The sequence below is a fragment of the Rhinopithecus bieti genome, unplaced genomic scaffold, assembly GCF_001698545.2.
Source record: "Rhinopithecus bieti isolate Rb0 unplaced genomic scaffold, ASM169854v2 scaffold_65, whole genome shotgun sequence".
Lineage (NCBI taxonomy): Eukaryota > Metazoa > Chordata > Mammalia > Primates > Cercopithecidae > Rhinopithecus > Rhinopithecus bieti.
The window spans coordinates 2793429-2809269 of record NW_016803344.1 but is presented as its reverse complement, the minus strand read 5'-3'; the positions used below and the strand labels follow the sequence as shown (position 1 = coordinate 2809269).

General features: G+C 44.9%; 1 protein-coding gene across 9 annotated transcripts in view; it reads left to right on the top strand.

Annotated features, from left to right (window-relative positions):
- The first annotated feature begins 283 nt into the window (after positions 1 to 283).
- Positions 284 to 15841, top strand: part of SHLD1 (shieldin complex subunit 1) — a 123884-nt gene continuing 108326 nt past the window's right edge. For 2 of the 9 annotated variants that reach the window (XM_017877847.1, XM_017877840.1), the window contains exon 1: positions 289 to 435. In XM_017877847.1, coding sequence (XP_017733336.1) covers positions 293 to 435 — 143 coding nt within the window. In that variant the 5' untranslated portion in view covers positions 289 to 292. Of the gene's footprint in view, positions 436 to 3066; positions 3096 to 11945; positions 12037 to 15841 lie in introns of those variants that run through there. The other 7 variants (XM_017877821.1, XM_017877830.1, XM_017877810.1 and 4 more) reach the window with 7 other exon arrangements.

The following is a 15841-nucleotide window of genomic DNA, read 5'->3' as shown; positions in this document are numbered from 1 at the left end:
ACAGGGTCTCCCTACGTTGCCCAGGCTGGTCTCGAACTCCTGGCCTCAAGTGATCAGTCTCAGCCTCCCAAAGTGCTGGAACTACAGGCATGAACCACCGCGCCCGGCCAACATTTAAATTTTTGATTTTTTTTTTCTGTTCCCTTAGTGTTTACCAAGCACATTTATCAGCAAGCCTCCTCAGGAAAACTGCCCAAAATAACCACATGTGGCAAGACTCATTGTCAGGACAAAAGCCTCAGTTAACGTGGCCGCGACGGGCTTCCATTGCCCTTCGCTGCCCGCAGTAAGGATGGCTCCGGTGACTTCCTTCGAACCTCACATTTCCCATAACAAAGATGGCGCCATTGCTTCCGCGTTCCGGTTGAGGATGGTGAGTGTGTTGGGGGGCTTGGCGGCTTTTCTCGTCAGTTTTCTGAAGTGCTTTGGAGAGAGGTAAGTGGGGGGTGGGGGTGGGGGTCACAGCAATGCCTCTGATCGTTATCTCTCAATTAGGAAGTTATGGAGGCTTTCCTTGGCATGTCAGGATTTCCTGCTAGCTCCCCGCCCCTTCCGCCCCAACACACGGTCCCTGCAGCCTCTGCTTTGGGGAATCTTGGGAATTTGTGGGTAGTAAGTATGGATAAACTTCTTTTTTTAAAAAAAAATTTTTTTTTCAGTGACCTGCCACTTCAGGAGGTTCTGCTAAAAAACAAACAAACAAACAAAAAACCCCTAGCTTTCTTGGGAAATTTATAGTCACATACCATGTAAAGTTTGCCCATTTAAAGCGTAAAAAAAAAATCAAGCCGAGCATAGTGGCATTCGCCTGTAGTCCCAGCTGCTCAGGAGACTGAGGTGGGAGGATCGCTTGTGCCCCGGAGTTCCAGGCTGCAGTGAGCCGAGATCGCGCCACTGCACTCCAGCCTGGGAGACAGAGCAAGACAACGTACCTAAAAATAAATAATAAAGTGTAACGTTAAGAGTTTTGTTGTTGTTGTTGACAGAATTGTGCATCTATTACTGTGATCTCATTTTAGAATACTTTCATCACTCTAAAGAAAAATCCTGCCTCCAGTAGTAGTCATTCTACATTCACCACGTCCACTCCACCCCAAGTCCTAGACAATTGCTAGTATACTTTCTGTGTGTATGGCCTTGCCACTTTGCACATTTGATATAAATGAAATCATACAGTGTGACTGGCTTCTTTCATTAAGTATAATGTCAACATTTTTGTGACTAGCTTATTTCATGACTGTTTTTTTTTTTGAATCGGAGTCTCATGAGTCTCACTCAGGCTGGACTCACTCCCAGGCTGGAGTGCAGTGTCACGATCTTGACTCATTGCATCCTCTGCCGCCCGGGTTCAAGCTAGTCTCCTGCCTCAGTCTCCCAAGTAGCTGGAACTACAGGCGCCTGCCACCACGTTCGGCTAATTTTTGTATTTTTAGTAGAGACGGGGTTTCACCATCTTGGCCAGGCTGGTGTTGAACTTCTCAGCTCTTGATCAACCTGCCTCGGCCTCCCAAAGTGCTGAGATTATAGGTGAAAGCCACTACACCCGGCTGACTCTCTTCTTATACTATGTATAATATTTTCAAAGCTTGTCTTTGTAGCGTGTGTCAGACTGTTAGTGGATAAATAAAACTCTGTCAACTATTTTAAAGCAGTTTTTTCTGAGCCAGTATGAGTTACCTTGGCCCAGAGAGAAAACACAAACCTAAAAAGCCTTGAGTAAGTGATCCCGAGGCAGTTGGGTTATAGTTTGTTTTTTTACATTTTAGGGAGACAGAAGTTACAGGCAAAGACATAAATCAGTACATGGAAGGTATACATTGGTTAGACCCAAAAAGGCGGATATCTCAAGGGGTGGTCTTAGAAGTCATAGGTGGATTTTAGGGATTCTTTAGCTGACAGTTGCTTGAAAGAGTTAAGCTTTGTCTGAAGACTTGAAGTCAGTAGAAAAGAATGCTTGAACTAAGATAAGGGAGTTGTGTTGTTCAAGGTCCTTGTTACGCAGTTGAAGCGTGAGTAGCAGCCTCAGAGAATAGATGGGCTGGGCTCCAAGGCTCACGCCTGTAATCTCAACACTTTGTCAGGCTGAGGCAGGCCCATCACTTGAGGTCAGGAGTTCAAGACCAGCCTGGCCAACATGGTGAAACACCATCTTTACTAAAAATACAAAAATTAGCCAGGCACGGTGGCATGCGCCTGTAATCCAGCTACTTGGAAGGCTGAGGAACAAGAATTGCTTGGACAATTCTTGAGGAGACAAAGGTTGCGGTGAGCCAAGATCACGCTACTGCACTCTAGCCTGGATGACAGAGTGAGACTCCATCTCAAAAAAAAAAAAAAAAAAAAAAAGAGAGAGAGAGAGAATAGACAGTAAATGTCTCTTTTTGGAAATTTAAGTGTCAGAATTAATCTTTCCTGGATATGGGAAAGGCCTAGAAAAGGAAATCCTGGCTGCATTAATGGAGAGTCTCTATAGATGCAAATTTCTGTTACAAGAGACAGCTTTGTAGCTTTGTAGGGCCATTTCAAAATATGTCAAAGAAATATATTTTGGGCTTTTTTTTGAGACAGAGTCTTGCTCTGTCACCCAAATTGGAGTTCAGTAGTGCGATCTCGGCTCACTGCACCCTCCACTTCCTGGGTTCAAGCAGTTCTCTGCCTCAGCCTCTGGAGCAGCTGGGATTACAGGTGCGCACCACCACGCCTGACTAATTTTTGTATTTTGTTTGTTTGTTTGTTTTTGAGACGGAGTCTTGCCCTGTCACCTAGGCTGTAGTGCAGTGGCACAATCTCAGCTCACTGCAACCTCCACCTCCTGAGTTCAAGCAATTCTCCTGCCTCAGCCTGCCGAGTAGCTGGGATTACAGGCACGCATCGCCATGCCCAGCTAATTTTTTGTATTTTCAATAGAAACGGGGTTTCACCATGTTGGCCAGGCTGGTCTCAAACTCCTGACCTCAAGTGATCCACCCACCTCTGCCTCCCAAAGTGCTGGGATTACAGGCGTGAGCCACCACGCCCGGCCTACATAAAATATTTTTATTTCCTTCAGGGTTTGATATCTGTCATGTGATGCTATACCAGTGTCAGGTTGGAAGGTAAGCAACATTATGCCAGTTTAATAAAACAAACAAACAAACAAAAATAGTTCTCAGTGTACGTCTTAATGTATTTCTAGGATTTTAATGTATTTCTAGGATTTTATTATGTTCTATGCCATTGCAAATGGAATTGTGTTCTTAATTTTATGTTCAGACCATTTATTGCTAGCATACATAAATGTGAATGATTTTTCTGTATTGATCTTGTATCATGTGACCTTGTTTATTCATTCTAAGAGTTTTTTTTTTGCGGATTCCTTAGGATTTTCTTTTTTTGTTTTGTTTTGTTTTTTTGTTTTTTGAGATGGAGCCTTGCTCTGGTAGTCCAGGCTGGAGTACAATGACAATCTTGGCTCACTGCAACCTCCGTCTTCCATTGGCCTCCTAAAGTGTTGGAATTACAGGCATGAGCCACCACATCTGGCCTAGGATTTTCTATAAGTAAGATCATATCTACTAATAGAGATAGTTTTACTGCTCCCTCTCCAATCTGCATGTCTGTCTTTTTTTTTTAATTTTCCTGCCTAATTGCCCTGGCTAAGGCTTCTAGTACAATGTTGAATAGAAGTGATGAGAGTAGACATCCTTGTTCCTAATCTTTGAGAGAAAAGCATTCAGTCTTTTACCCTGAAGTAAGGTATTAATAGTGCAGTAGTGCAATCTTAGCTCACTGCAACCTCTGCCTCCCAGGTTCAAGTGATTCTCCTGCCTCAGCAGGAGAATTAGAGGGTAGCTGAGTTTACAAAGTTCACCACCACGCCCAGCTAATTTTTGTATTTTTAGTAGGGATGGGATTTCGCCATGTTGGCCAGGCTGGTCTCAAATTCCTGGCCTCAAGCAGTCTATCCACCTTGGCCTCCCAAAGTGCCAGGTATAAGCCACTATGCCCAGCCTTTTTCTTTCTTTATTTTTTATTTTTTTACTTAACTACCTACTCGATAAACTATGGGTTTTTCAAAAATGCCCTTTATTAAGTTGAGGAAGTTTATTTCTGTTCTAACTTTGTGGAGTATTTTGATCATGAAAGGGTGTTTGACTTTGTCAAAAACTTGTATGTGTGTGTGTGTATGTATCTGTTTTGGGTTTTGTCCTTTATTCTACTAATATAGCATATTACAGCAATTATTTTCTCTTCTTTTTTTGAGATGGAGTTTCACTCTTGTTGCCCAGGCACCATCTCGGCTCACTGCAACCTCCACCTCCCAGGTTCAAGCAGGTTCAAGCAATTCTCCTGTCTCAGCCTCCTGAGTAGCTGGGATTACAGGTGCCCACCACCACACCTGGCTAATTTTTGTATTTTTAGTAGAGATGGGGTTTCACCATGTTGGCCAGACTGGTCTTGAACTCCTGACCTCAGGTGATCCACCCACCTAAACCTCCCAAAGGGCTAGGATTATAGGCGTGAGCCACCATGCCCAGCCCACATCAATTATTTTCAAATGTTAAAACAACTTTGAATTCCTGGGATTAGGTCCATGTAGTCATAGAATATGATCCTCTTATATGTTGCTAGATTTGATTTCTTACGCTATCTTTTTCTGGTTTTGATGTCAGGGTAATAAAGGATGCACAGAGTGAATTGAGAAGCGTTCCCTCCTCTTCCATGTATTAGAAGCATTATCCAGGAGAGGGAGATGCACTTCTGCTGGAAGAAAGGACAAGTGCAGTGGGAGGAAGCGGGGTATATTGGAGAACCTGAAGGAAATCCATTATGTCAGATGCAAGGACAGTGAGGGGGTCTGAGGTACAAGCTAAGGTGGGGGGATTTGGGCTAGAGATGTTTCTTGGTGGTAATTAATGTCTCAGAGAAGGAAAGGAAAGGAGTGAGCTTTGGGCCAAGTATTTTATTTTATTTTATTTTATTTTATTTTATTTTTATTGTGAGATGGAGTCTCGCTCTGTTGCCCACACTGGAGTGCAATGGTATGATCTTGGCTCACTGCAACCTTCACTCCCTGGGTTCAAGCAATTCTCCTGCCTCAGCCTCCCAAGTAGCTGGGATTACAGGTGCTCGCCACCATGCCTGGCTAATTTTTGTATTTTTAGTAGAGACGGGGTTTCACCCTCATGGTCAGGCTGGTCTCAAACTGCTCACCTCCTGATCCACCAACCTCGGCCTCCCAAAGTGCTGGGATTACAGATGCCCACTGCGCCCAGCCTCGGGCCAAGTCTTAAGGAAGTTTATTTTGAGATGGAGGATAGAAACAGGCAAAGAGGTGGGAGGATGGTTTGCAGAAGGTCATCCTGAAAAGAAAAGAAGTATCTAGAAATTATGAGTTGAGGAAATGAGCCAATTGTGGGTTCTTTTGAGATGTTTGTGGAGGGGAGAGGAGACTGGCTGTGAGGAGAGCAGATGTCAAATTTTTTTTTTCTTTCTTTCTCATCTTTCTTGACAAATTTTTTTTTTTTTTTTTTTTTTTGAGATGGAGTCTCGCACTGTCTGCCAGGCTGGAGTGCAGTGGCATGATCTTGGCTCACTGCAACCTCCACCTACCGGCTTCAAGCGATTCTCCTGCCTCAGCCTCCCAAGCAGCTGGGATTACAGGTGCCCGCCACCACACCCAGCTAATTTTTGGTATTTTTAGTAGAGTTGGAGTTCCACTATATTGGTCAGGCTGGTCTCAAACTCCTGACCTCGTGATCCACCCTCCTCGGCCTCCCAAAGTGCTGGGATTACAGGCATGAGCCACTGCACCCGGCTGACAACTTTTTTTAATTAATTTTTTTTTTTTTTGAAAGAGTCTTGCTCTATTGCCCAGGCTGGAATGCAGTGGTGCAATCTCAGCTCACTGCAACCTCTGCCTCCTGGCTTCAAGCGATTCTCGTGCCTCAGCCTTTCCAGTAGCTAGGATTACGGGCATGCACCACCACGCCCAGATACTTTTTTGTATTTTTAGTAGAGATGGGATTTCGCCATGTTGGCAAGGCTGGTCTCGAACTTCTGGCCCCAAGTGATCCATCCACCTTGGCCTCCCAAAGTGCTGGGATTATGGTCTAAAAATTTTTTAGACAGGGTGTAGCTCTACTGCTCAGGCTGGAGTGCAGTGGCATAATCACAGCTGACTGTAGCCTCGACTTCCCGAGCTCAAGTGATCCTCCCACCTCAGCCTCCTGAATCTGAGTAGCTGGGAGTATAGGTGCATACCACCACACCTTGCTCATTTTTTTTTCCTTTTTTTTCTTTTTTGGTAGAGATGCGGTTTCACCACGTTGTCCAGGCTGGTCTCAAATTCCTGGGCTCAAGCAATCTACTTGCCTTGGCTTCCCAAATTGCTAGGATTGAAGGCATGAGCCACTGTGCCCAGCCAACTTTTTATTTTAATATAATTTTATATTTAAAAATAAATGCAAGACTAGTACAAAGAATTCCTAAATAATGTTTTCCAGATTCACCAGTTATCTACACTTGCACCATTTGACCATTTACTTTATCATTCTCTGTCTATGTATTTTTATACACACACACACATACATGTACATCTATATTTGATAGTATATTGCAGACATCATGTCTCCTTATCTTTAAATATTTCAGTGGCATTTCCAATGAATGTCCTCTTTTTTGTTGAAAGTGGGGGAGATTTGGGTATGTAGAAGGGTTTAAGTGAAAGGTCTAGTCGAACAGAAAAGAGAGAAAGGATTGTTGTTGCTGAAGGCTTCTGGAAAGGTCCAGAGAGTGGGATGTAAAAAATCCCATCCAGAGAGTGGGATGTGTGTGTGAGGAGGGCCTTTGCTAGGGGAGGGTCAGCTCTGCAGTTGCAAGGAGAGGTGAAGTGGAGTGCAGGTGTGGGAGCCTTTGTTATGTTTGATAGGGGAGGTTAGGAAGTTCCTCTCTGCTGGCTTGTTTTTTTGTGTGTGAATTAAGAACCAAGATGAGGCCGGGCTCGGTGGCTTACACCTGTAATCCCAACACTTTGAGAGGACGAGACGGGTGGATCACCTAAGGTCAGGAGTTCAAGACCAGCCTGACCAACATGGCAAAACCCCATCTCTACTAAAAACACAAAAATTAGCCGGGCATGGTGGCATGCACCTGTAGTCCCAGCTACCTGGGAGGCTGAGGCAGGAGAATTGCTTGAGCCTGGGAGGAGGAGGTTGTAGTGAGCTGAGATTGTGCCACTGCACTCCAGCCTGGGTGACAGAGCGAGACTCTGTCTCAAAACAAAAACAGAAACAACCACCAAGGTGATTATGAAAAAGAGGAGGAAGATGTGTGAGTGTTGGAGGAGGGTCTGCGTTGAAGAAGAGTGGAGAAAACATGAAGTGGTCAAGGAAGGGAGAAGAGACAATTATGAGATAAGGATTTTAGTATTCATTTAGTGAGACAGCCTGTTTCAGGTTGACACTCATTCATCTAGAGCACAGCCAATCTGCCCTGTTTGGTGACTCACAGGAGAGTGGGGAGGTGGTTGAGTTCATCTAGGCTGGCGTTTTGCCAAAGGGGTGTGATGAAAAGATAAAATGGGGAAGGGGAGGGAAGTTTAGGACATTAACAAGATTTTGGATCATAGAGCATATACTGGATAAGGATGAAAGAAGCTGCAGCCATAAAAAAGAATGAGTTCATGTCCTTTGCGGGGACATGGATGAAGCTAGAAGCCATCATTCTCAGCAAACTAACACAGAACAGAAAACCAAATACCACGTGTTCTCACTCATAAGTGGGAGTTGAACAATGAGAACACGTGGACACAGGGAGGGGAACAACACACATGGGGGCCTGTTGGGGGTTGGGGTCAAGGGGAAAGAGAGCATTAAGACAAATATCTAATGCATGCAGGGCTTAAAACCTAGATGGCGGGTTGATAGGTGTAGTAAACCACCATGGCACATGTATACCTACATAACAAACCTGTACCTTCTGCACATGTATCCCAGGACTTAAAGTAAAATTAAAAAAAAAATAAAAATAAAAAAGGATGAAAGAAGCAAAGTGGCCACTGGATGTGAAACAGAGGAGCAAGTGAACTAGAGGCAGGCTGAGAAGATAGGAGCCTATAATTTGTTTCTTAATGATTACTATTTTGTTTTTTTTTTTTTTGAGACGGAGTCTCGCTCTGTTGCCCAGGCTGGAGTGCAGTGGCGCGATCTCGGCTCACTGCAAGCTCCGCCTCCCAGGTTTACGCCATTCTCCTGCCTCAGCCTCCCGAGTAGCTGGGACTGCAGGCGCCTGCCACCTCGCCCGGCTAGTTTCTTTGTTTTTTTTTGTACTTTTTGGTAGAGACGGGGTTTCACTGTGTTAGCCAGGATGGTCTCGATCTCCTGACCTCGTGATCCGCCCTTCTTGGCCTCCCAAAGTGCTGGGATTACAGGCTTGAGCCACTGCGCCCGGCCAATGATTACTCTTTTACTTATGTGAGCTAGCCATTAGTGAGCCACAAATACTGTACTAAATATTTTTCATGTATTAAATTCTTTTCTTTTCTTTTTTTTTTTTTGAGATGGAGTCTCACTTTGTTACCCAGGCTGGAGTGCAGTGGTATGATATCGGCTCACTGCAACCTCCGCTTTCCAGGTTCAAGTGATTCTTCTGCCTCAGCCACCCGAGTAGCTGGGATTACAGGTGCATGCCACCGCTACCGGCTAATTTTTGTATTTTTAGTAGAGATGAGGTTTCACCATGTTGGCCAGGCTTGTCTTGAACTACTGACCTCAAGTGATCCGCCCACCTCGGCCTACCAAAATGCTGAAATTACAGGCATGAGCCACTGTGCCTGGCCTCATGTATTAATTTCATATAGTTCTTATGATAACTCTAGAAGGTAAGTATGTTTTTTTCCACTAAAAATTACAGGTTGCTCACACCTGTAATCCTAGCACTTTGGGAGGCTGAGGTGGGTGGGTCACCTGAGGTCAAGAGTTCAAGACCAGCCTGACTAACATGGTGAAACCTCATCTCTACTAAAAATACAAAATTTAGCAGGGTGTGGTGGTGGGCACCTGTAATCCCAGCTACTTGGGAGGCTGAGGCAAGAGAATTGCTTGAACCTGGGAGGCAGAGGTTGCAGTGAGCCGAGATCGCACCACAGCCTGAGTGACAGAGTGAGACTCTGTCTCAAAAAAAAAAAAAAAAAAAAAAAAACCTTTTATTTATTGACACCAGTTTTGGTTTAGAAATACCTTCTCTCTTTAGATTTTTCACAACATGCATTTAAGGGAAGGGAATTAGAAAGAAATAAATAGCAAACTGATGCCTGAGTCACTTCTAAACTCACCCTAGCCCAAATTAACCCCACAGGCCCACTGGATCTAGGAGTCCAGCCATACTGTCTGAGTGAGTAATGATGTAGCGGGGTGAGCATTTGGCCGATGGCAGAAATAAAAGTGAGCAAACCAGCAGGTACATTTAATAACAAAAATGTTTGTCTTTCTCGCCTGCAGGGTTTGGGGACCAGTGCCTGCTCAACACTTTTTGGGTACTTGCTGAATCCCTTGGCTGTTGTGGGGGAGGCACTTGTCATTTCCTGCCATATGAAGGCAGCAGGCTGTGAAAGAGAAAGAAAAATAGCACCACAGGCCGGGTGCGGTGGCTCACGTCTGTAATCCCAGCACTTTGGGAGGCCAAGGCGGGTGGATCACGAGGTCAGGAGATTGAGACCATCCTGGCCAACATGGTGAAACCCTGTCTCTACTAAAACACAAAAAATTAGCTGGGCGTGGTAGTGTGCACCTGTAGTCCCAGCTACTTGGGAGGCTGAGGCAGGGGAATCACTTGAACCCGGGAGGCAGAGGTTGCAGTGAGCCAAGATTGTGCCACTGTACTCAAGCTTGGAGACAGAGCGAGACCCCATCTCAAAATAAAAATAAAAATAAAAAAGAATAGCACCTCATGCCATGAAGAAGTGTATCTGTGGCTGGGCACAGTGGCTCACTCCTATAATCCCAGCACTTTGGGAGGCCGAGGTGGGTGGATCACCTGAGGTCGGGAGTTTGAGACCAGCCTGACCAACATGCAGAAACCCCATCTCTACTAAAAACACAAAATTAGCCAGGCGTGGTGGTGCGTGCCTGTAATCCCAGCTACTCGGGAGGTTGACGCAGGAGAATCGCTTGAACCCGAGAGGCGGAGGTTGCACCATTGCACTCCAGCCTAGGCAACAAGAGCGACACTCCATCTCAAAAAAAAAAAAAAGAGAGAGAGAAAAAAAGAAGTGTGCCTGTAAGATAAGTATTATCATTGTAAAAGGAAAATAAAAACTCAGGACTCCAGTTCACTCTGCCAGAGGAAAAAATTAAGCTGAAAGCCGAGTCATACAAGAAGCTGTCTTTCCTTTTGTTCCTAAGCAGAATACTACAGTTACAAGGTTAAATATCTCCACAGGTAGCTACTGTATGTTCATCTTATCTTCCGTAAAGTGTCCATTTACTGAGCATGAGACCAATGTGTAATTGTCGATTCTCCTGCCTGCTCCTTTTCTCTTGTGACACATGGATGACCATACCCTCCCTCTTTCCCCTTAGCCTACTTTTCCCCTTTAGATATTGAAGCCCTCAAATTCATCTTTGGAGAAAGGGCACAGACCACAGACAGTTTCTGTGATTCTGTCTGTATTTCTTCCGGGCATGTCCTTAACCTCAGCAAAATAAACTTCTAAATTGATTGAGACTTGTCTCAGATACTTTTTGGTTTACATCATCAAGCCATTTTATAGACAAGGAAACTGGCCGAGTGCATTGGCTCACGCCGGTAATCCCAGCACTTTGAGAGGCCGAGGTGGGTGGATCACTTGAGGTCAGGAGTTTGAGACCAGCTTGGCCAACATGGTGAAACCTGTCTTTACTAAAAAAAAAAAAAATAGAAAAATTAGCTGGGCATGGTGGCATGCACCTGTAATCCCAGCTACTCAGGAGGCTGAGGCAGGATAATTGCTTGAACCCAGGAGGCGGAGATTGCTGTAAGCCGAGATCGTGCCACTGCACTCCAGCCTGGGTGACAGAACAAGACTCTGTCTCAAAAAATATATATGTATATATATTTCGTTGTCTATTTATAGAGCAGGTTAAGTGACTTGTCCAAAGTGACATAGCTAAAAAGTGACAGCAGGGGTTCAAACCCATTCTTTTTAACTCCACAAATGAGTATGGTTCTCCAATTCATGCTTCCTTCAGCTAACAAAGTGAGTGTTCAAAAATGCAGATTGTAAAGGCCAGGCGAGGTGGCTCATGCCTGTATTTTCAGCACTTTGGGAAGCCAGAGTGGGAAGATGGCTGGCCTGAGTCCAGGAATTCAAGACCAGCCTGGGCAATATATTGAGACCTTGTCTCAAAAAAAAAAAAAGCCAAGTGTGGTGTCTCGTGCCTGCAGTCCCAACTACTCAGGAAGCTGAGATGGGAGGATTACTTGAGCCCAGGAGGTTGAGGCTGTAGTCAGCTATGATCACGCCACTGCACTCCAGCCTGGGCATCAGAGCTTTAATTAAGATATAAATGGAAATATGTGTTTTAAAAATATGATGAATTGATGAGTGGATAGAAAGTTGGATAGATGGATAGTTGTGTGATGAAGCAAATCATAGTAAGAGTCTGGGGTAGCTCTACGGATGTCTGAAACTTTTCGTGTGAAACATTTGGAGGGAAGTGGCTGAATGGAAGAAAAATAAGTGAAGTTAAATCACTTCTTATGTGTGCACCTTGATTGACTTGTATTTGTAGGTCTGTGAGAATCTGTAGAGTAATAGAAGAATGGCTGTCTCCTCCTGGTAAACAGGTTTTTAGGCACTATACTTAGAGACTTCTTGTGCTTGCAACCCAGGGCATCCTAGACTCTCCAGTATTGAAAAAGAATGTTTGTTTGTTTGTTTATTTATTTATTTATTTATTTATTTATTATTTTAATTTGTTTTACAGACAAGGTCTTGCTATATTGCCCAGGCTGGTCTTGAACTCCTGGCCTCAAGCGATCCTCCCAACTTGACCTCCCAAAGTGCTGGGACTACAGGTGTGAGCCACTGTGCCCAGAAAAAAGAAAGAATATTTAGATTGCATAGTTCAATAGCATTTTTTCATATTTGTTTATTTATTTATTTTTTGAGACAGAGTCTCACTGTGTTACTCAAGCTGGAGTGCAGTGGCATGATCTTGGCTCACTGCAACCTCTGCCTCCCGGGTTCAAGTGATCCTTTCGCCTGAGCCTCCAGCGTAGCTGGGACTACAGATGCACGTGTCACCACGCCTGGCTAATTTTTTTTGTATTTTTAGTAGAGACGGAGTTTCACCATGTTGGCCAGGGTGGTCTCAAACTCCTGACTTTGTGATCCACCCACCTTGGCATCCCAGAGTGCTGGGATTACAGGTGTGAGCCACCACACCAGGCCACGTAATTAAATCACCCTTAAGAGATGAAAATAAGCAATTCTAGAGAAGGAAGTTGAATCACATTATCAAAAGGTTTGGGACAAAGGATAATCATTGCATTCTGCTTGCCGGCCCAAGGTTGTTCACACCACAAGAAGGGTTTAATCTGCCTTCACTGCTTGTTTTTCACTTCTGTGCAACTTCACTGAGTCCCAAATAATGTATTGTATTTGATAGGCACAAATCCTTTTTTTCCTTCTTCTTTTCTTTTTTTAAGTAGAGACAGAGTTTCACCATGTTGGCCAGGCTGGTCTCAAACTTCTGACCTCAGGTGATCTGCTTGCCTTGGCCTCCCAAAGTGCTGGGATTACAGGTGTCAGCCACTGTGCCTGGTCATTTTTTATTTTTTTGAGACGGAGTCTTGCTCTGTCATACAGGCTGGAGTGCAGTGGTGCAATCTTGGCTCAATGCAACTTCTGCCTCCCAGATTCAAGTGATTCTCCTGCCTCAGCCTCCCAAGTAGCTGGGACTACAGGCATGCACCACCACACCCAGCTAATTTTTTATTTTATTTTATTTTATTTTATTTTAGTGGAGACAGGGTCTCAATATGTTGGCCAGGCTGGTCTCAAACTCCTGACCTCACGTGATCCACCCATCTCGGGGTCCCAAAGTGCTGGGATTACAGACGTCAGCTACTGCACCCAGCCGACATGTCTTCTTTTTATGGTCCAGTTCCCAGTTTGTGATGTATTTGGCATTTAAGTGATTCTGAAAACAAAGAAAATATAAGTATCACATCAATGTGCTATTTGTTTTCAAAAAGGATTCCATTCATTTCATATCACTGTTGCCACTCTCAGTTGATGATTGATTTCAAGGCACCTTTGCAGGCAGGCAGAATATGCCAGCATCATTCACTGACCTGTTTGTTCCCCTTCCAGAAGCCTCCAGAGCAGAGTGTTAGGTAACATGAAGGGAGAAGGGGGAGACAAAGTTGCCTGGTGCGGAGGTGTTTGCTGAAGCTTCAGGCTTGGTTGGCTAATATAGAACCTGTGAAAAGACAGGATGTTCTTGCTTCTTTAGGAACCTTGATCACTCCATTCCTTTCAGGAGCAATCAGCTGATAGCTTGGCTCACTCTCTGCCCGAGTGAATGTGCACAACAGCATGTGACCGGGTGTCCTCAAACAAAAAGATCTTGCCAGGTGTCACTGCTGATTTGTTTTAATATACTTCCTATCTTTGCCCAATCACATGGTAGTTTAGGCTACAGCACTGGGGCTGTGCAGACACAGGATGCTGGGAGGACTTTTGGCTGCATTCATCGTAGCTTGGCTGCTTTTGAGATGTGTTTCACTGGGCAAGTGGCTTTACTTCTCTCTGTGTCTGGGTCTGACTGTTAATGAGGATATTGAAAGGAGTACCTGCCTCATAGGGTTGTGACAGATGAAGCTCTTAGCACAATGCCTGGCCTCTAACAAGCATTCAGTAAATGGGAACTACTCTTATGATTACGCTGCTCATGTTATTCTTAAATTACTTCTTTTTAAAATTAATTATATTTTTTCTCTTCTTATAGAGTCGGGGTCTGGCTATGTTGGCCAGGTTGGTCTTGAACTCTTGGCCTCAAGCAATCCTGCCACTTCTGCCTCCCAAAGTACTAGGATTACAGGCTTGAGCCACTACGCCCAGCCTGAAATTACTTCTTTCATTCAAACATATGTTTTTGAGATCTTTGAAGTTCTGACTGTCATTTTAACAGCTGCATAGGATGCCATCATTTGGATATTGCCTCCTCTGAAAACTGTGTCTTTTCCTGTCACCTCTAACCCAGTTAATAAAAAAGCCGAATCACTGAAACTGTCACTCCTTGTTGACTCTTAGCTCCTCTTTAACACATTTCTCCATTCGCTTTGTCTTTTCTTTTCTTTTTCTTTTCTTTTCTTTTTTTTTTTTTTTTTGAGACAGGGTCTCACTCCATCGCCCAAGCTGGAGTGCAGTGGCACAATCTCGTGTTACTGTATCCCCGACCACCTGGCTCAAGCGATCTTCCCATCTCAGCCTCCTGAGTAGCTGGGACTACAGGCATGCACCACTCTGCCTGGCTACATACTTTTAAAAATTTTTTAGTAGATACAAGGTCTTGCTATGTTGCCCAGGCTGGTCTCAAACTCTTGAGCAGCAATCCTCCTACCTCCGCCTCCCAAAGCGGTAGCCACCGCACCCGGCCTCTTTATTCACTTATTAAATTGTACTCTCATTTCAGTTTGTAAATCTGTTCTTAATCTCTCTTAATCTATTCTTGACCCATGGGGTCCTGACCTCATTCATGTGCTCTTCCTCTCCCACCTGGACCACTGCAGGTGAGTGAATTCTTGTTCATGAGATTGCCTGCCACCAGACTTAAGTGTGACAAGTTCACTTGCTACCCAGCTGCCAAATCTGCAAATCTGACCTGATAACTGCTCTGCATGTACACGGTGACCCATGGCACTCATGACACCTGGTGCCAGCTATCATAAGAGTTATTGATGATAGCAGCTTCTGAGTCAGAGAGTAACGGAGGGGTAGGGAACACCTAGTGAAATGTCCAAATGCTGAATCCACTAAGCCATCTTGGAGGCTTCCAGAGCTCAGCTAAAGAGTCTTTGTATCCAAGTTGCTGATAGCAGCCAGGCCTTCCCAGAGCTGGGTACAGGAGGAGAAGGGCTCTGTAGCCATCCAGCTGAGACCACAGGGTTTGTCCTTTCCCGTTTACTCACTGAGTGATCAATTCTTTTTTTTTTTCTTTGAGACAGAGTCTCACTCTCTCACCCAGGCTAAAGTGCAGTGGTGTGATCTCAGCTCACTGCAACCTCTGCCTCCTGGGTTCAGGCGATTCTCGGGCCTCCACCTCCCGAGTAGCTGGGATTACAGGTGCATGCCACCATGCCCAGCTAATTTTATATTTTTAGCAGAGATGGGGTTTCACCATGTTGGCCAGACTGGTCTCGAACTCCTGACCTCAGGTGATCCGCCTGCCTTGGCCTCCCAAAGTGCTGGTATTACAGCATTTGAGCCACAACCCCCAGCCAATTCTCGACACTCACTTTAAATCCCCCAGGCCGGGCGCGGTGGCTCAAGCCTGTAATCCCAGCACTTTGGGGGGCCCGAGACGGGCGGATCACGAGGTCAGGAGATCGAGACCATCCTGGCTAACATGGTGAAACCCCGTCTCTACTAAAAATACAAAAAAAAACCTAGCCGGGCGAGGTGGCGGGCGCCTGTAGTCCCAGCTACTCGGGAGGCTGAGGCAGGAGAATGGCGTAAACCCGGGAGGCGGAGCTTGCAGTGAGCTGAGATCCGGCCATTGCACTCCAGCCCGGGCAACAGAGCAAGACTCCGTCTCAAAAAAAATAAAATAAAATAAAATAAATAAATAAATAAATAAATAAATAAATAAATAAA